Here is a 20305-nt window from a genome sequence, read left to right as displayed (position 1 = left end):
ACTGAAATGAGTGGCCCACTTGCTGGGCCGCTTTTCCAGTCTTACAAGGCTGCTTGTCTCAGCCTCCAAAATTAAGTCAGTAAGGTTGAACACATTAAAAGCAAGGCAGCGTTTGGCTCACCAGGTTTCATGGAGTAATTTTATAAGAGATTAAAACCAATAAAATAACCAATGAAAATTCACTGTCCGTAAATACTGAGTTAAGGGCAGCAAACGCAACATGGGTACTTAATTGCCCAAGGCAAAGCAAGGCCAACTCCCCGCTCCCTGCTTTCTCAAAGAGGAGCTTTGCAGCCAGCAGGTCTGCAAAGCCAAAGGGAAGGTGGGATTTCCACCAGCCTGGCAAGGGCTGGATTTACCTCCTATTATACCAAATTCTTCAGATTTTTTTAACCTGCTCCAGTTTGCCCTTTGAACCTAAGAGAGTGCAGATCTCTGAAGGTACCTGTTAGTGCGCACGTGCCTGGCCTGCATGCTGCCCTAAACCCAGGCCTGTGAGCTGCTCCACCAGAGTTAATCTGTGGGATTAGCCCCTCATTTAGGAAACTATTTGTCTTGCCTTAGAGCCATTCCACACTGGAACAACCTGTACATCTCTCCCAGCCTCCAAGGGAACTGCAATGGCTCCAGAAAGTCCTGCTACAAGACTATATCTTGTTCTGTGGATGTTCTGGTGTTTTTCAAGGCTCCCTCCTCATGCAGATAATGAATGACACGGGTAACAGATAAGGTCTGTGTACATGCAGACTCAAGGTTTTTGGGAAAGCAAGACCTTTATCTGCACTTTAGCACCAAAGCATACAAGTCTGTGAGGTCTGTGTCATGGAACTGTTTTGTTGTCCTGACAAATGAAAAGCACTGACTACTGTTCTCCCTGAAAATTGTAATCATTAATTGTCTTATAGTAGCTTCTGAACAACCATCCTTTTGCATTTACTGTGGAACGATCTCTTAATTCATCCCTTTCCAGCTCCTGGCTTTATTCTCAGCCCTTGACCAGCCTAACTATTATTTGAATGGTGGGAATGCTAAGAAACCCAGCTCAGGGCAGGTCCCTTGGTGGGAGATGTTTTACATTGTCAGTCTTACTTATCCAGCAAAGGATGAGAGAAGGAGCTGAATGGGAATTCTGCCAAACCACGCAGTACAGCAGATGCAGAACAGAGAATGCAACCCACGCACAGCGGGACTGGGAGAGGCCTCCCATGTTTGTCACATGCAGTGTGAGATGCTGCAGGCCCTCTCCATCGGCTGAGAGAATTCCTCTCTGCAGGAGCAGCAGGTGAGAGCTTCACTTTTGAGATTTCTGAAGGGCCTCTTTAGAAAAGTCATTTGTCCTGCGTGAATATTTCCAGGACTTATTCACAAGTGCAAGAGTCCTAGGGAGAAATATAAACACTTGAGGCCTTTTATTGGCGCCTAGAGAGCAACCAAAGCCCGTGTCAGCAGACAGAGCCTTAGCTTTACATCATCATGACTTGTCAGCAAAGAAACACAATAATTCCTCTCCCTTCCCCCCTATCAGTGGAAGACATGAGAGTTGGGACTACAGACACTGATCTTTTCCCTTTACCCCCCCTCTGCTTAGACAAAGACAGACCAGCAGTCCTGCCTGAGGATTGGGAAATAAGAGCCCTCCCACCCACCTCCTGCTAGGGCCAAGGGAGCGGGAAAGCTGCCTGGAGCCACCCCCTCTCCAGGCAGGGGAAAGCTGGATGCGGGGGAGCGAGCCAGGAACAAACCTCGCCTGCGCTGGTAGGCAGAGCCACAAGCAGGGAAAGCCGGGAACAGAAAAGAGGCATTTCACGCTCTCAGCTGAGTCACCGAAGTGTATAAAATCAAGGCCAGGCAATCGGAGCCACACACAGCGGAGGCACGAGGCATGAGAACTTCTGGACAGGTATGTGCAAGCGGATGCGGTTTAGAGCCAGGGAGTAAGATTAAATCTAAGATCAGGATCCAGCAGTCCCATTCCTCCCATCCTCTCCCTGCCATGTGCTGGGAATCCAGCAGCTCCGGTGACCAAGAAGCCCTCAGGCTGCTCAGCCCTTGCCTGGTTCCTAATAACAAAAAGACACAGGCAACCAAATTATACTACTTTGCTGGTCCCTACTTCAAACCTGAGATGGCAGCAACAAATGACAGTCTAGGCAAGACCTGGCACCATTCAGGGACAGCAAATGGCTATTAAGGTTTGGAATAAGTCTGATATTTTATACTACATGGGGCTTCAGTCACCTCCCTACACTGTAATTATTTTTGGATGGGGAATGATCGTTATAATGCCTGGCAGCACAAAAGACAGCTCAGTAAGAAAAGCACTAGTTTGGAGCTCTGGTTAATTCCCTCCTCTAACAAAGACTACCTGCACAGCCTTGGAGAAGTCATTTAGGACTTTTCTTCTTTCTTTCTTTCTTTTTTTTTTTTTTTTTTTTTTGTTTGTTTAAATGACAAAGCTGGGGTGGGACAAAGAGGAAACTGTAACACTGAATAACATGATTCTTGGTACCGAGGCCTTTGGGGCCCTGATCCAGGAGCATACTCCCAGTTTCTGACCACTTTCACGGAAATGTGGTTCAGGACCTCCATTTTCAGTACATCCTTTCCCCAGGAGTTGGAGTGCATAGCATGCCTGCAGCTTTCACCTGCAGCAGGGCCCCAGCCCTGCCACCGCCTGGCAGACAGGCTCCGGGGCACTGCCAGCAGATCAGGAGCAGAGGAGGAGGGCGAGTCTCAAAGTGCCTTTAGGGTCCCCACCGTGGCTGTCACTCAGAACGGGTCAGAACTGCCCTGGCAGAGCCCACGGGAGCCCTGGGCTTTTGCTGCTTCAACTTCTGCCAAGGGAAGAAAAGCCCTTCCTAACATAGGAAAGGCACTTTTACCTGCCCACCCCATTGCAGCTCAGCCCAGTTTGGGCTCCTATGTCCTTTAATGTTTGACAACCCTCCCCTGCCTTTGGATCTGTACATTTGCTTTGTACAGCCAACCTCACAGAAAAATACCCCTTGCCACGGTCACACCTGATCCTAGCCCTGTTGCTTGGGTATCATCCCATTAGATAACTCTTCCCAGCAGACCACCCAAACTGGACGCTACGCAGCAGGACAGCCCTGCAGAGAGCAATACGCAATCACGTATAAAAGCCAACTCCCATAACATGGCAATATCCCTCTCCTGCAGCTTGTCCAGTATAGTACCAACTGGTATTTTTATACTGGAGTAGCACTGGCACTCACTTGTACCCTGTGCTGCTGGGGAGCCCACCTTCTATGCTGCTGCTGTTCCCGGTGCCAGCCTGGTGCTGAGGGTACTGGTGTGGGAACCAGACACATGATACAATTTGGTTGCTTTCTGCATGAAAAACTGTAGGTACACTCAAACTAAGATTGCATGATACTTCTGTCCCCAAGGGTTCATGTTTACTCAGGCTTAATTACAGAAGAGACATTAATTATCACTTCCGATGTCTGGAAGTAATAGGAAAGGACTCGCAAATGTTTCACTTTTAAATAGCTTGTAGCTGCCTGGAGGGATTTAATTTAGCTCTTAACTGTGATGTTTTGTTTTCCCCTCCCTGAAACAAAAACCAAACAGATCTTGCAAGTTAATTGCAAGCCACTCAGGAGAAGGATGTTTTCATATTTGCTCATCCTCTCTCTGCTGGTGGGGAACACAGCATCGGGCCCTGTGAGCAGAGCAGAGCCTGCAGCATCCAGGGTCGTCACCACCTTTTTCCAGCTGGCTCAGGAAGACTCTTGGGAGAACGTTAATCTCACCAGCATGTCCTGTGAGGATCAGAAGAACAGGACCTGGATCACCCTGCAGCTGACCAACAGCAGCCTGACAGCTTTCCCTGTCTGCCTTCCGGAGACCCTGGAGACCCTGGATCTCAGCAACAACCTCTTAGAAGAGGTGAATGGCATGGAAATAGCAAACCTCCCACAGCTGCGCACCCTCTCGCTGAGGCAGAACCATCTCCAGGCAGTTCGATGGGGATCTGAAGCCCTCAGCAGCCTCCTCTCCCTGGACTTAAGCTTTAATAAGCTGTCCTCTGTGCCATCATGCCACAGCTCTGCCCTGCCTAACTTGAGGTGGTTGTCCCTGGCTGGAAATCCATTGATTGAAATCCAGCCACTGGCTTTTTCCTGTTACCCTCAACTACAGTTCCTGAACCTCTCTGCAACACTGCTCGGGCAGGATGACAGCAGAGGAATTAGGGAGTCTGCTTTTACCATCAGCACATCTCCCAGTGAGGCCACGAACAGGCCTGGAAACATCATCAGCGTGCTTGATCTGAGCGGGACCTTTCTTGAGAAAAGTAAGTTTCTGGATTTCCCACTGTAACATGGGGCTTGGTCAGGCCAGGAGGAGCAGAAGCCTTGGTGGGATGATGGCTCCCATCCTGGCTAAGCCCAGGCTGGAGGGGGAATACCCTACACTGAAAGCTGCAAACAGCTGGTCCAAGCATGCAATGCACTCTCCAGCTGTGATGCAACCGCTGGGGGGAAATCCTCACGCAGACCAGCCTCCGAAAAGAAGGGCAGAGAATGGACACCACCAAACAGGAATATTTGTCCCACTGTTGTTCCCCACATCTATCCTAATTCCACCATCAGCCCTGAGATTAGCTTTGGGACATGCAGGAGGGAATTCATTTCTCTTTCCAGACACACTGCTGAAATCTGTGTCTATTGTTACACAGTTACACAGTTACACTCTGCTTTATAACACTGTATTGCAGTAGCACAGAGAGAGGCTTTTTGTGTCAACCGCAACCAGCCAAGTACTTCCGCACAGGGAGACAATCCCTGCCCTGAGCAATTTACAGCATGGTTTTTTTCTTTTGTCTGCCTCCCCTGCCAGGCTCAGTTTATAATTGAGGTGCTGAGGCGGACATATGTTAGATGCCTTGCCCAGCTGCTCTCAGCCTGAGGCAGAGCCAGGACCTTAGGGACTCCTCAAGCTAGAGGTTTCACCTCAACTCCCATTTAACAGATACACCACCAAATTGCCTTCATGAATTTGCCTAATCCCTCTTGTGGTAGCAAATTACACAATTCAGTTGTGGGGTGGAAAGGCACTTTTGTATAAGACCTATTCTTTCAGTTTCATGCCTCCCAGCTCTTTTTCCTGTGCTAGGAGAAAAATGAAGTTATTTGCCTTTCTCACACCAGTCAGGACTCTGTAGACCTCTCTGATCAACTCCCAACCACTACTTCTCCGAGCAGAGAAATCCTTGTTCATTTAATCTCACTTAATAGGAAAGCTAATCCATACCTCTTATCAGCTTCATTGCTCTTCTATATTCCCTTCTTTTCCTCTGCCCTATGACAGGATGACCTGCAGGTAATATTAAAAAAATGTGATTGCATGGGTGTTTATATACTGCTGTATTTATTTTTGTTCTATTCCTTTTCCAAAGAGAATAGCTGCAGAAGATCACAGAGATATTTTATATCTCTGTGAATTCAAAACTTTTTTCTAGGCAGAAATCCGTAAGAATGCTCTATTTAGGCAACACGTATAAATCTTTTTTCTGCTTCAGTTCAACTAGAGTGGGCCAGAGACTTGCCCAACCTCCGATCACTCCACCTGACAAAGATGTCACGATTAAGAAGCCTTGATACTGACTTCTTCAAGTCCATGCCTGGTCTCCACGAGCTGAACTGTCAAGACTCCCACTCACTGGGTTTTGTGAGGACAGAGATGTTTGACAGTGCTCCTCATCTGAGCCATCTCTCGTTTGAGAAGTGAGTTATTTTCTTTTTCGTTCTTCCTCACATAATGTTGCCTTTGCCTCACAGCACCATGGTGCCTAGGAGCTGATTTTTATGCAGAGTTTGCTTGTTATTAAATATTTAGGAAGGAGGGATGGGCTTGCATGCCATCGAGAAACTGTCTTGTACTCAGATATGGCATGTAAAGCCTGTGATGTAGACCTGACAGAGCAGAAGAGCTGATACAGCCAGAAGAGGTGGCATGAGACTGATAGCACAGTTACTGGTTGCTTGCAATTGCATCCATCATGTTTCCACTTTTCTGCCTTATCTCTAGTCCAATGGATGAATTCATCTAGTGCTGTTAAGATTAGCATAGATCCACTGAAGCACACTTGCGATACAGACCATGCTTCCAACATCTACAATGGCAATGTCTCACCAGAGGAGAAGCGGGTCACTGAGGATTCCTTGGTCTACAAAGGTTGAATGCTGAGAGTTTCCTAAAATCTGCACCTTGGAAGCAGTCAAAAATCCTGTCTCTCCCACTTTTAGTGTGAGAGATTAATGGGGTTCCTTGTTCAGCATTAGTAAAAGCAATGGTTTAGTCCTAATTCTAGAGGTAACACCTCAGTGTGATTTACTCGGTATGTCACACATCTGTTGAAATACTAAGGGAAACAAAAGGTTGAAAGTGATTTATCAAAATAAGAGTAGGTAAACTGCACACATAACATTCAGCATAAAGGAAAAGTCTGGAGAGCACCATAAAGATTTCTGTGATATGGGCCCAGATTATAAGTATATCAGAACCAAACACTAGAGCACTGGCTGTGCTCTAGGAACCAGTTTCAGGAGAATAAATGCATTTAAGCAAAAAACCCCAACAGATTCCATCCCCCACCAGATTGCCACACTGAATTTACACAGCATTTTACAGTACCAGCAGGAATACAAGTTCAAAGTGCTAGTAAAAACCAAAGGAGTCATAGACAGAAGAGAGCATGTGGGCACTCAGACTGCAGGGAAGTCACATCATCACACTACTTCTGCAGCTAGGGCAGCTTAACAGTAAAGGCAAGCAAGGTCTTATTAGTCATTTGACTTCAGTAGGTGACAGTCTATATTATGAAGGAGGCAGTTAACATGAAGAGGATGACTGGTGTAGAGAAAGTCAAGCTGTTACAAGCAGACTGAGAAAGAAGCTACAAAAATGGTATAGTAAAAAGTGTAGCTGAATGCATGATAGCAGAGAGGAGAGCTCAGAGTTTGCTAATTATTGCATTTGTCATCTTGTAGCTGTAACCTGAGTTCCTTTAATGCTTGGAATACCACCAATTCATCAGATAGCATCATCATCAACTTGTACGGAAATCCTCTGTTATGCGACTGCCAGCTCTCCTGGCTGCTCTCCAACCCCAGGAAAGTTGTGCTGCAAAAGTAAGTGAATTCAAGGAGATAAAGTAATGCTCTTCATATGCAACTTAAATGTGTAAGTTATTTGGGGACCAAAGATTCACTACCATCTAAGTTATTCAAATTCCTTGTGTGTTCCTCCCTTCCAGGAGAGGTAGAAATGCAAAATAAAGTCCCCTTCAGGGACAAAGCACAGCTGAATTACACTTGAATGTTGACAAATGTGATGGGCACATGTAGAACAGTATAAAGTGTTATTAGCTGTGGATTCTACTTTAAGGTGACAATAGCTTATATTGTCTCCATTTTGGTTCATATTTCTCTATTAGCTGGAGACAAAAAATGTGCTGGCTTGGTGGCCTTGATGGGCCAGCACTGGGAGCAGGAACTGGAAGATTTTGCAAGAACTTTAGCAAGTTATTTCCTCCTTGCCCTTGCATTCCCATCAGCACAGTCAGTCAACGAAACCCCTTGCAAATAGCACCATTTGTCACCTATTGTTTTCATGCTCTCCTACAGTTTTACAGACTAATTACAATAAGCTGTAGTTAAAAGAAGTACTTTGCATATGTATGATCTCTCTTCCTTTTGAAAGGCCACCAAGAAGATTTGTCATCCGTAGGGGAGAGAAGGGAAGTAGGGTGTTAAAATTAGATTGTTTCTCATCAGTATGGGCTTAGCAGTTGCATTCTTTACAAAAACATGCGATGTGTGAGTAAAGAAAGAACTCGAGCTTAGTCATTTAAAAGCACATCCCGTGCCAGCACAGCTCCAGCTGCCTAAACCAGCTGGCTGAAGGATCTCGGGGACCCTGTTACATCTCTCTGCATGTGTTCCCCTTTTAGGGTGGCATTAAAATCTGACCCTTTACAAGAAGCTGCCTTGAACCCCGACACTCTTGCTAAGGTTCACAGTCCTTCTACCAAAGGATGCTTCCTCTCAGGCAAAAGATATTCCTGCACCTTAAGAAAACCAAAAGCCATTCCCAGTGCTGTGGAAAGCCATCTGCCAAGCACAGGACTATTGTTAAGACAACCTAGCTTTGGTCTAGGTTTCATGTCTTCTTTAATATAAAGACTGTTTTGGGACAGCAGGTTGCCAGTTCCAATCCAAGTAGCCTTACAGGAGCCTGTCATGTTCTTGGGGATCTTGTCTATTCTAATTTGTCTCCTCTGCAGGGCTTGGGAGACTTTTTGCAACACATCCCACAAAGACTGGGGCAGACCTTCAACATCTTTTTCACTGCTAGAGCTCTACGATAAATGCCAGTCTGAGAGAAACGTTACACTGCCCGATTCAAACACACCCTCTCCTGAACACGATGCTTTCAGCCTTACCAGTTATGATGCCACTACTGTAGTAACAACAACAGACTCTGCTCCGCTAACCAAAGACACTTACACCAGCTCCCTAATTCAGAGGAACGTAACAAGCACGATGGCAGCCAATCCAACTGAGCCGATGCTCAGAAAAGCCAACAGTTCCTCCCACGAGGAGGCATTTTCTGAATCCACGAGCAATCCCCCTTCCTTCGCATCCATAACCATCTCCTTGGGTATTCTCAAAGAACTCTACAGTCAGTCCTCAGATTATGGCTCCACAAGTCAAACTGAAACAGATCTGCTGAAGAGAGATCTCAGAACAACCAATGCGATGTTTCCCCAGGAAGGCCCATCCAACCAGCCTACTAGTGATTATTCTACTAGAGCAACAGGAAACCCCGATGCAACTAACCATTATATCCACACTTCTGCCACTCATGCTGGGGAAGGTACACCACAAACAACCCTACAACACCTGAACTCCACAAGGAGCAATGCTCGGTCAGAGCCTGCATCCACCAGATCACTGATACACTATGTAGACGACTACGATTATGATGAACAGTCGACGGAAACCCCAGTGCAACTGGCATACACCTCCTGTGACTACAATCCTTGCAGGCACCTTCAGAAACCATGCAGTGAACTTCAGAGTGCATCCCAATGTTTATGTCCTGGCATGTCGAGGGAAGATGAGGTTCCAGATCCACCAAGGCTCAGAGAGGTGTCTGAAGTTACAGACAGCTCTGCACAGATACGCTGGTGCGCCCCAAATTCAGTTGTTCACACCTATGAGCTGACACTGTCCCACAGCAATGAGGACAGACAGTTTGTCCTGGACAATATTTATTCCACAGCAAGGCAGTACACTCTGTATAATCTATTACCATACACCACTTACCACATTTGCGTGACTGCTTCAAACAAAGCAGGGTCAAGCCAGACAGCAAGTCAGGGAATTCCAGGTAATTCATGCACCAGATTTAAAACAAAACCCAGCTACAAGTCTGTCTTTGTTGCTCTGTCTGCAGCAAGCGGGCTCTTTCTCATTTCCACAATTATTTTGTCTGTATGTCTGTGTAAGGCATGTAAAAAGCCTCAGAGTGAGCAATATGGTACACACTTAGTCTCTTACAAGAACCCAGCATTTGATTATCCGTTAAAAGTACAAACCACTAATTAGCTCTAGGTGATTGTTCTATACATTCAAAGCCCACCGTCTCTGTCACCTTGGTATGATTTCGTGCGACTCTCAGAATGTCCTTCAGCAAAACTATGAAACATTAGACTCCATATCCCTTACGTTTCTAAGGGAGAGAAAAACACACAAAAAAGAAAACTAATAATGAAGGTAGTCAAACAGAAAAAGCCTTTGGACTCTTGTTCATGTGCTGAGCAGCAGCAAACCTAGACACTAACCTTAAAAAGTTGTTTTTATAATCACCTACAAATACACCAGCATACATTTCACACAGTGAGAGGCTGCCTTGCCAGCTGTCTGCCTCCAGTATCTCTCTCTCATGGATACAGTCTGCTGAGAGCCATGATCCAAGATTCATCTAGCTAAGCACGATAGGCTCTGCTTTTATTCACATAAGTGAAGTTGGGTTTTCAGTTTCTTCTAATGTCCATATAAAGGTATTATCCAAAACGAAAGTATTAGTGGAAGGAGAGAAAGGTCTCCTTGGGTTCAGTGGCAAGGTGCTGTGCAGATCTAACTCCATTAAATAACTCCAGTTGACTGCAACTGCTCAGCCCAGCTTCAGCCCAGGAAAAAAAACAGGAAGGTTAATTGTAAAAAAGGACAGTGCAGGATCCTTAGGGCAGGGATAATTGTTTTATTCTGACTTTGTATGATGTTGTCCACAACTGAGGCTCCCAAGTACTACCACAATACCACTTTATAGGCAGTGAGGCGTTTCCAGTCCAGCAGTAACCCACAGAAGGGGGGGGAGTACATTAGTCTTTGCTTCACAATTGGTTTTAAGCAGTGATGATTGCTCAGTCCCATCTACAGATTTAGCAGGCTGATGATTTACCTCATACGGAGGCAAAGAGCCAAGTAATGAAACAATTTAATGCTTATGTTGCTGAGACTTGGAAAACTGAAATCCCATCCACTAGCAGCAGACTGTTATGCAGACATTTTTCAAATGTACTTTTGGGTGCTAATTTCTGCTAAAAAAATAATCAGAAATGCTGAGAATTTCAGTTCTTCAGCAGCTTGGAGCTTGCCATTAAAATTCAAAGAGATATTTGTGTAAGGGGAGGTGTTTGTCCCCATGAAATAATTCCTATTCAGAGACCCATAGGTTTATGTTTCAGTAGGTGCGTGTTTCTGCTACTGCATACTGCTGCTGTATATATACAATATGTAAAATTGCCCCAGATCTCAGAGAGTGAAAGCTGCTATACAGTGTAAAAGAGTCTCTGTTCTGTTAATTTTTTTTTTAAATGCTTCCAGTATTAATGGAAATAAAAGCTACAGAGTTGAGTTCTGGTTCTTTGTTAAAGACCTAAATCTTTGTGTTGTCTTTACCATCTATAACATTTAGCCTGAGAAACTAACTCAAACATTGTGTTGTTTTGGAACAGACTTTCAGCCTAAAGTAATGTTTTTATTATGTTAATTTGTGTTATCTGGTGTCATAAGAGCTTTCATTTTGTACGTGCTTAAAGTGGCTTGTGCCATCCTTACCACTACAGGCTTGCAGCCCTTTCGTGCAGGTTCCTCCTTTCTACTACACCAGTGCCGGGAATGACACTGTCATTGGACAGATGCTTGTTGCAAATTCCTGTCGTGTGTGTCCTGAGCTTGGCTGAGCCCCATGACTCAAAACTCGCAATAGAGGCGAACTGCAAATGACAAAGCTGGGATGGCGTCACCTTTCACTTTGAAAATCTCTTTTATTTTCACATTCTGGTAGTTCAGACCTTCCTTTGTTTGGGCTTAGTTTTTCATATTTATTTCCGGTCTGATTTTTCCTGCATTTTCTGAAAGGTCTAGTGAGCAGGCGCAAATGATGCTTTATTTGAAGTGAGCGGGAACCTTCAGTCTTTGACTCATTATTCCAAAATGGGACAAAGATCATATACTCCCTTGTGTTTGTCCAACATAGCTCTAAGAGACCTTAACTGGGGTCTTTGGTATTAGCCAGAAACAGAAACAAAGTGGAGCAAAATAAGAGATTTGTGAATAGCAATTTACATAGTCTTGAAGATTAGCTCTAGAAGAGGACAACAAAAAAGATACTGCAACTGAAAATAAAGATTGTTGCAGCTTCACTATGAGTTAGCCCAAAGCAACAGGACACCATTTAAAATGAGATTTTGAGAGGATATGTCTAACTACCCTTCATAACATTGCAACTCATAATTACTGCAACATGTAACTAGAAAGCCACAAAGCCCAGCAGAAAATCTGCCAGTAATACGATTTGACTTCCCTGAGGCTCAGTGACCAGGGGACACTCCAACCTGACACTACCCAGAAGCGTGACCTCGTATCAACCTCAGTCTCTTGAACCTTTCCCCACTGTGTGATGCAGGTTTATCACAACTGATTTCTCCAACCAATTCTCACTCCAGCCTCTCCTGACTTTTCACAGACGTTCACTCCTTTCAAGCCAAGAGCCTCCCATTCTTTAAAAGTGCCCTTCCTGGGAGCCAAGCGAATATCTAAGTCTCACTCGCATGTCCCCCACTTGCTCCAACTTAAAGTAACCCTCAACAGCCCAGTTTCATCTGGGCTGATGAACAATCCTGAAGCACAGATCCCCTGGCCAGGGGTAGTGCTTCCCTCTGTTTGAATCAGTGCTTCTCTTACCTCACTTTTTCCTGATATTTGTGCTAAGCTACAACCACTCTTCCTTGGATATATTATATACACACTCTGAAGTAATTTTCAAGTTACAAAAGCTAATGGCTTTATTCTGCCATGCATCAAAAATGCCAGCTTGGATAAAAAAGTCCCCCCTGCACTGCCACCCAGAACTTGTGTGTCTTGCAAATAAAATAGCTGCTGCAGCCAAAGAACAGGTAAAATGACAATTATTCAAAAGGGCAACTTTCATTTAAGTAAGTCACAATATTTGCAAAGTAAATCTTCAAGTATAAAACCTTTCTTTGAAAGCACTGCCTATTGCTAGTTCTTAAAACTGTTGTATACTTCTAGAAAAACTGAACCACTTTATCCCCTCTAGATTTTTTATTGTAGCTGCACCTACTGATTCAGAAAGTAAACCCTAAAAAGCAAGCAGTATTTTAATCAACAGGGTACAGTTATCTTGAAGCCCACTTTCTGGCTTCTACATAATCAAATATAACTGCAGAAAAAAAATTAATGTCATCCCCATTCCCCAACCTCAAACCCCAAAGCTGTCATTCTTGGAAACACAACTAATAAGCAGTTTGGACGTCTCCTGTACTTTCATTACTGTGGATCAACACAAGCAGCAGAGCCAGCTCTCACAGTGCTGCTTGGGACTGGGACGGTGAGAAGAACAACCAGGGAGCTAAAACGGAAACTTCCCCACCCACACATAAAGCCATGTTAGAAAGCTGCCCAGCTCTGCTCTGCCTGGTTGTTCCTCCCCCTCTTCCTGTTTGCACCCAGCAGCAAATCCTGTTTGTACCTCCAACTCCAAAGACACGAACCTTTGGCAGCGTGACTGGGATACCCACACATCTCTGAAACAATTTTAGAAGCTAACAAAAGCCAACCCATTAAAAAAAAGGTAACTAATAATCCACTTACTGTTTCACAGTTCAACTTGTCCTGGTTTTCTGTGAGAAGATCATCACTTGGGGGAAGTGTAGAGAGCCTTTGACTGCTTGTGTTGGGTTTTTTTCTGGCTTTTCTTCCAAAGGTTTTCTTCTTTCTACAGAACCATGTTCAAGCAAAGGAAGTCCAAAATGGCCAACGGGGCATCCCCTGGGTGACATGGCAGAAGTGCTTGCTGCTCCATCTCTAACTCGGAATTTGAAAATCAGCCACTGAGTCTCATGGAGCCTCCCAGCAGAAACACTCTGGGAAAAGGAGCTGATCCCTGAAAAGGCCTCCATTCAGGAAAAAACCCAGCTCTCCAAGGAGCAGAATGCACACAGGCAAAGGCCTTGCTGGCTTGGGGGGGGGCGGGGGGGGAGAATAGAGGGACCACCTTGTCTTCGGTGCAACAAATGCCGTTTAGAGAAGCACTCACCGAGAGCCCTGTCCTGGGCAGCAGAAGCAGGGGGGTGGGAATGCCCAGAGAAGCAGGACCAGGAGCTTCAGCCTGATCCACCTCGGTGACAGAAAGGAGCCTGCTTTTGAGAGTTGTCCCTGGCAGGAGGCATGATAGGCACTTAATGGGCCAGCTGGGAGACAATGCAGCCCAAGGCAGGGAGCTCACATCATACCACTTTATCAGGCTTTATCAGCCTTTTCGTGGAAGGAGGCAAAATCAAACCACCATGCTCACTTAGCAAGCACTGCACTGGCACAGACGTACTGCTCCCAGTGATCTCCATTCATGTGGTCTTAGAAACAAGGATGCCTCTGAGGGTTCAGGATCTTGCTCGTCAAGAAGCATCTGATTCGCATTTTACCTGAGAAACACAGAGATACTTATCACAGGTGCGAACGAACATGTTTCATGTTTGCAGAAACAGATATTCATAAAAGAACATGTTTAACCTCCTGGTGCTTTTTCTTTCTATCAGCTGTCCAAAGTATGCAGAGTTTGTTCTGAAGCAGGGCAATATATTGCAACAATAATTCCAACCTCTTTAAAAAGTAATCAAGCAGTGCAACAAATAACAATATTATTTTGAAATATATTCAGGAAACAATCCCTTACAGCAAGGCTGGTGTTCTGCTGTCATCTAGAGGGAAAGGGTGGAATCATCTCCCCAGGTAGCTCTCCCACACGGAAAAGAAAATACTCATTCTTTCACCAAAGAACTTCAGTCTACAGACCAAGGCTCACTCACTTACACTACCCATGTGCTCACCTGTGTGCATCCGTATATCCTTACATTTGGAGGGAAAGAAAGCAGAAGTGCTAAGAATTAACAGTAGCAACAGTCCCAGTCCCATAGACTATCATTCAGCAGCTTATCTGTCCCTGTCTCTTTGTAGCCTTATGACCAGGAATTTCTCTGTCAACTTGACACTGATAAGGAAAAATGTAAAATTTTTTTAAGAGCAAGGAGGAGATTACTGTCTGGGAAAACCGAAACTGGTAAATCATTCTACAAGTGCAATGAGATTTTTTAAAATATTGTAGATTTTGGAAACAGAGATCGGATCACATTTGTTGCACTTACAGGAAAAAAAAAAGGCAGAATTAGTTCGGTTTTTGATTCAGCACAGATAAAGATCAGTAACAGTTAAGTATATTTACATTATCTGATATCTTGAATTTCATTTTGCATATAGTACTACTGTAGGATATTACAATAATTGGATGGGGATCTTCTAAGCAACTCTTACCTGCTTCAAAAAACCTGTTGATTCAATTGATGCTTATAGATTTTGTAGATCCAGGGCACAGTGGCAACTTGTATAGCCCTGGGCCGACAAACGGACCACGCACTGAGCCATTCCTCAGTACCTACACAGTATGTCCAGCCAGACACAGTGCCTCTGCAGCACCTGGTTACTTGGTACATGAGCAGATCAGTGCTCGAGGCCCACTGATACATATGATTGATCTGCCCATATGCAAAATGTAGGTTTTTGCAAGTCCCAGCTACAGCACCTTTGAAGAGTCAGGGGCTGCCAAGAAAGCATGAGATAAATCATCTCCATTTTCACTGCCAGAGTTGACCACCCCATAATTTCAAGCTGACACTTCCTATGCCACAACACATTTTTAAGAGTACTTTGACAATGTAGCTACCTTTAAAGTACAGTCTTCAAAAAAAAGGTCTGAATCCATAGGAATCCCTTATAGCAAATTCTTCACAGGATTAGCAATGTTTGCCCTAGTGTCTTTAGCAGAATAAAATCACCATAAATAGGGTATTTTTCTTCTTTTCCAAACTACAGTGCAGCATTGTATTTTGTGCTGCTACCTAATCCTCACACTTCAGTGATGGATGATGTCACCTACTAGTACATATATGAACAAAATACTTGTATGGCACTTTGTGTGTTTCCTGACATACTACCACACTATATATCCTCATTTTTGCAACCTCCTTTAATGAGTGAGCAGCCTTTTCAACTGCTTACCATGACTCTCAGATTATATGTATATTTTAAAGGAACATAAGGGAGAAAAAACTCAGAAAATACTATCAGGAAATGGAAGGAATTTGAGAAAAGGGACAAAAAGTCTTCAAAATATGTAGTCCATTGGATACACCCAGAGCAGGAGAGAACCAAAGAAAACCAAAAGAAATCAAGTAGAAGAATCACAAGAAAAATCCACAAAACTCAGGATCCCTCATTCACTGTGTCCTCCAGAAGGTGGAAGCAGCGACGCAGCTATCCCTGCCATGGAAGCCGTCACAAAGCTGGCAGCTCCTGCAGGGCTCTAATCGGAGCATAGCACTCAGACACCAAGAGCAATAACCTCTGGGATGAAAATCCAGATAGAAGAGAAAAAAAATCACCCACTCAGCACTAGGTAGAGACTTTCTTCTTCTTTGAATAACTAAAATCCACTTGCTGTGCAAAATATTTCATGCTGGAAAGGCATTAGTATTGCTTTTATTAAATGTTTTGAAGCTACTCGCTCTTATCAGAGCATGATTAAGTAATGGTATTTAATAACTTATCTAAGGCCATTAGGTGAAATGATGTCACCTTCTCTTTGGCAGTCATTCGTTATGCTGTCATCACTACTGCCCTGAGAATACTTGGCAAGTTATCTCCAGGAAAAAAGAAAAAAATACCCTACATGAGACTAATGTTCATATCCAACCTGACATAAGTGCAGTAAGTAGTAAAGATACATATCCCAGGCATTTTTCACCTTGTACAAAGGACAGAGATGCAAATATTCCGAGAAACCCCATTCTGTCCTAATCACATGATTTGGTGTCCACTGACGATATTTATGCTGTGAAGGTTGTTAGTGTTGTTCATATTGCAGCAGAACTAGCATGGTCCACTTGATATGAGGACTCCATTTGACAAGATGCTGCACACACAGCTAGTAAAAAAGTTTATCATCTAACTGCACCAGACTAGAAATAGTTGGGGAAGAAAAATCAAGAGACAGAGAAGTGATGTGATCTGCCCAGAATCACAAGCACCTCATATAACAGTGACTATCAAAAAAGTTTCATGTTGGTAGCAGTACATTGCCTCTGCCTGAGTAAAATAAAACTTTGAAAGCCACAGAAACATTGTGCCACCAATGAACATCCCAGAAGGACTCAGCTCTGCCTTCAGCGTGCCTTTAAAAATCTCTCCTCTCTGTGCAGCTGCCCATTTACACAAAGCCAGAAAACACAGCTTCCACCACATTTAGTCAAAATTGGCTATAGGTCCAAGTCCTATCTGAAGGACAGAGTACTAAGCACACAAATCTCATTTTTTCAAGAAACTAAGCCAAAAACAATATTACGACCCCAGGATCACGTGTGGGGGTGTTTTCTGGATGATCTGTTATCATCTCACTGCTCCTTGGAAATGCTAGAAAAGGTCAGAACAGCCAGAAATGATGATAAGAGGGTAAGAAAAACAATATAATGTGTAGAAAACTCTCCCACAAGCAACTCCAAATTATGAATACCTAAGAAATATCTCTCCACCACCCTCTGCCTGGATCAACATGAACAACCGACATGCAGGTCAATGGGACATTGCAGGAGGAAGACTAACCGTAAGGCTGCCCCTAAATACACACTAGTAAAAAGAAAAAAAAAATAATCTGTATTTTGCATAGAATGGAGAAAAAAACTGAGTAGTAGCCAAAGCCCTAAACAAAACTCAACAGCTTGACAGCCCTACCTATCTGCTCATCTAAATTAGATAGCAGACACAAAACAAGCAATAAAATACAATGTGCACTCTGGGTCAGTCTCCACCCAGTGACACCTTAAAACCCACAATGACCTAAGATCAAACCAAACCCTACCAAAGGAGTTTCTTTTGGGCACAGAACCAGGTGACAGTAGATGACGACTAGACAATTCCTTTTACATCCAGTGCAAACCTGATTGCACTAACGCTTACAAAACCTTTAATCCTAACTCTGCCCTGAAGCCCAGCACTAGAAAAGCAACCCTGCCAGACCAAAATTATTAGTAAGAAGGTAGCCACTAACCACAGCAGTCCTAAACTTAGCTCAGCAGCTTATTACGTACTAAGCAAAAATCCAGGTTCTCCACCCAGCAATGGAACAAACTCCAGCCTCAAATGATTCTTAACACTAGAGGGGCTGTTCTTGCCAAACACAGAGCTATGTGTAACAAGGTGGCTGTGACAGCATCAGTTCTAACCTTAATTTCCTTCAAAATCCTGAAAAAAAATTGCTCCTATCCCTACTGTAGCATTGAGCAGCACATGCTCACTGAGGGTAATAGCATATGATCTGTGTCTCCTGCCAGAAAACCAGGTCCTTTGTCCTTCTCTGACATAACCAAATGCAAAGTCCAGTTCAGCACCAGAGAAGCAACATCTGCCACTGCCCAAATTTACACAATACCTTTAAACGTAGCTGTACCACTTATTATACACATCCAGGAGAAACCAGGAACCTCCTGTGATACCACAACAAACTCTAAATGATCCCTAACCTGAGGCAACAAGGAGATGGCCAGGTACAACAACCTCTTAAAAGCTTGGCTCTCTCCTGATTCTAGCTTTAGCATTGCATGAGTGCTATACATCCAGGATTTAGTACTGTTGCCATCGCTGCTTGATGTACTTTAAGATCAGAGGGTCAGAGACACCAATGATCTCGGTCATTTAGGAAATGTTGCTCATTATTTTGAGGCTGATCTAAATCCAGGTCAAGACTCTTACTAGTAGACCTTTCCCCTGTCTATGACCTGGATGTATTTTTACCTTTATAGTTCAAACTGTTTCCTTCTCTGCCTGTTAAAAATTGAATATAAAAAGGCAAAGACCATTCACTTCCAAAACCTTCTCTCTATAAACAGTCTCAAACAGAAAAAAAGAGCAGTTATCTATGTTTCAGTGGTACATAAATCCAGAAAAAATATTCAAAAGCAAGTGTTGAAAATGGTTGAGAGATGATGAAACCATGTGACTATGGAGCCCTTTTTCCTATTTTTTTCTGACGAGAACTGTCCAAATACTTGTTTTTTATGTATCACCATACAAAGCTGTTGCTGGCATTAGAAAATTGCTCACCTCGAGGACACGTTTCACTTGCAATGAGCTCCCGATATAGATGCAGATACTTGGAAACTGAAAACAAGCTCAAGAGCTCACATCGTTTGCCTGTTTCTTAGAATGTGCTGTCTTCCATCAGCAGCACCTTACTAGTGCAGGGACGCATTTCTTGTATAACTGTCTCTACACGGGAGCACTTCACCGGCACTGCCATATTATAAATCCTGAGTTTCCACATCCAGTCAGAAAGAGATGCATCATAAAAATTATATGGTTTAGATAGTGCTTGGGCATTTTTCTTTCAGTCAGAGCTCTTTTGAGCTGCTGTGTTACTTTGTGTCTCACTTTGAACACAGTACAAAATTAATTCACTTCATGGATTCAAGTATGTGCTTTGCATCTAAGCCATCTTATGTTTGTATTCTGTTCAAGGTGAAGAAAATAACTTAAATAGCTATTCAGATATCCCCCAAAAAGACAAGCGTACAGAAGCTTCTTATATCAATACAGTAGTTGAGGCAAGATCATCCTAAGAGTATAAGCTATCTTTCAACTCTAGCATTATTTTTATTGATAATAAAGCCTACCTTTTTACAATGGCGATACAGGCTGAGGTACAAGTCCCTTAGACACATGGGAAGATCAGGGTGTTACAAGAAAATATATGTTTCTGTTCTTTTCCTGTAATTCAAGCGTCTCTAACTTCACTTGGCAATAAAGCTGCTGCTTAAAATCCCTTTTTGGTAACAGGTTCTGCAAAACAGAGGAACGCAGGTGCTCAAAACCTTCCCAGAACAGCTGGGATGGTGTTGCGGGTCTTGGCCTTAGCAGGGAAAAAACTGGAAGAAGCCCCACCAGGACAAATAAAGGCAGAAGACGGGGCCTGCCTAGCCCTGGGTCAGACCAGAGAGGGCAAGTCACAGCTACGCTCCCGCCCACCGCTAGTGCTCTATGTGCTACTGAAGTTAATTGCTTCCTAACAGCCGCCTGTCAGAGAAAACGTTTCCAACATAGCCGTGCAGCTGAATTTCACACAGGTCATGCAGCGACGGGTAAGACCAACCCTGTGATTTCACAGCCATAAGGCAAAGCGAAGCTCTCTCTCCTCAGAACGCCAGACGTCCTGGGGAAACACTTTCCCTCAGAGAGCCCGCCCTTCCAGCCGGACCCTTCCACCGGCCGCTTCACAGATGCGGAAACCCACGTACCCCTCCGTTCCTCTACTCTCCAGAGCCAGCGCCTCTGGGCCCGGCTCCCCCTGAGGGGCAGGTGGAGGGGAGGCCGCCCGGGCTGAGGGACACCCGGCAGCCCCCATGACGTCCACCCCGGCCCCGCCCCTCCACCCCTCAGAGGCGGGGCGGGGCTCCCGGGGCGGCGCTGCGCCAACGCGCCCGGGAGCCCCGCCCCGCCTATCCGCCCCGCTTGGGCGGGAAACCGCCAGAGGACCCCGGGCGGCTCGTTCTAGAAGCGGCAGCGGGCGCTTTAAGGCGTCCGCGCCGTTCGCCTGTAAAGCGGGGCGCAGGCGCGCGGCGGGCAGCCCTCCCCGCGCGTGACGC

At 44.6% G+C, this 20305-nt stretch overlaps 1 protein-coding gene across 2 annotated transcripts; it reads left to right on the top strand.

Moving 5' to 3' along the window:
• Window positions 1-1670: 1670 nt before the first annotated feature.
• On the top strand, window positions 1671-10949 carry LRRN4 (leucine rich repeat neuronal 4). 2 transcript variants are annotated; one of them, XM_049800337.1, is made up of 5 exons: window positions 1671-1900; window positions 3739-4318; window positions 5546-5750; window positions 7017-7157; window positions 8312-10949. In XM_049800337.1, the coding sequence occupies exons 1-5, from the start codon at window positions 1883-1885 to the stop codon at window positions 9636-9638; spliced, it is 2271 nt and encodes a 756-aa protein (XP_049656294.1). In that variant the 5' UTR covers window positions 1671-1882; the 3' UTR covers window positions 9639-10949. The 2 variants fall into 2 exon arrangements, with proteins under 2 accessions (XP_049656294.1, XP_049656293.1); XM_049800336.1 differs by having other exon boundaries at window positions 3595-4318.
• Window positions 10950-20305: the final 9356 nt, after the last annotated feature.

The sequence above is a fragment of the Accipiter gentilis genome, chromosome 5 (genome assembly GCF_929443795.1).
Source record: "Accipiter gentilis chromosome 5, bAccGen1.1, whole genome shotgun sequence".
In the NCBI taxonomy this organism is placed as follows: domain Eukaryota; kingdom Metazoa; phylum Chordata; class Aves; order Accipitriformes; family Accipitridae; genus Astur; species Astur gentilis.
This window is presented reverse-complemented; position numbering and strand designations above follow the sequence as displayed.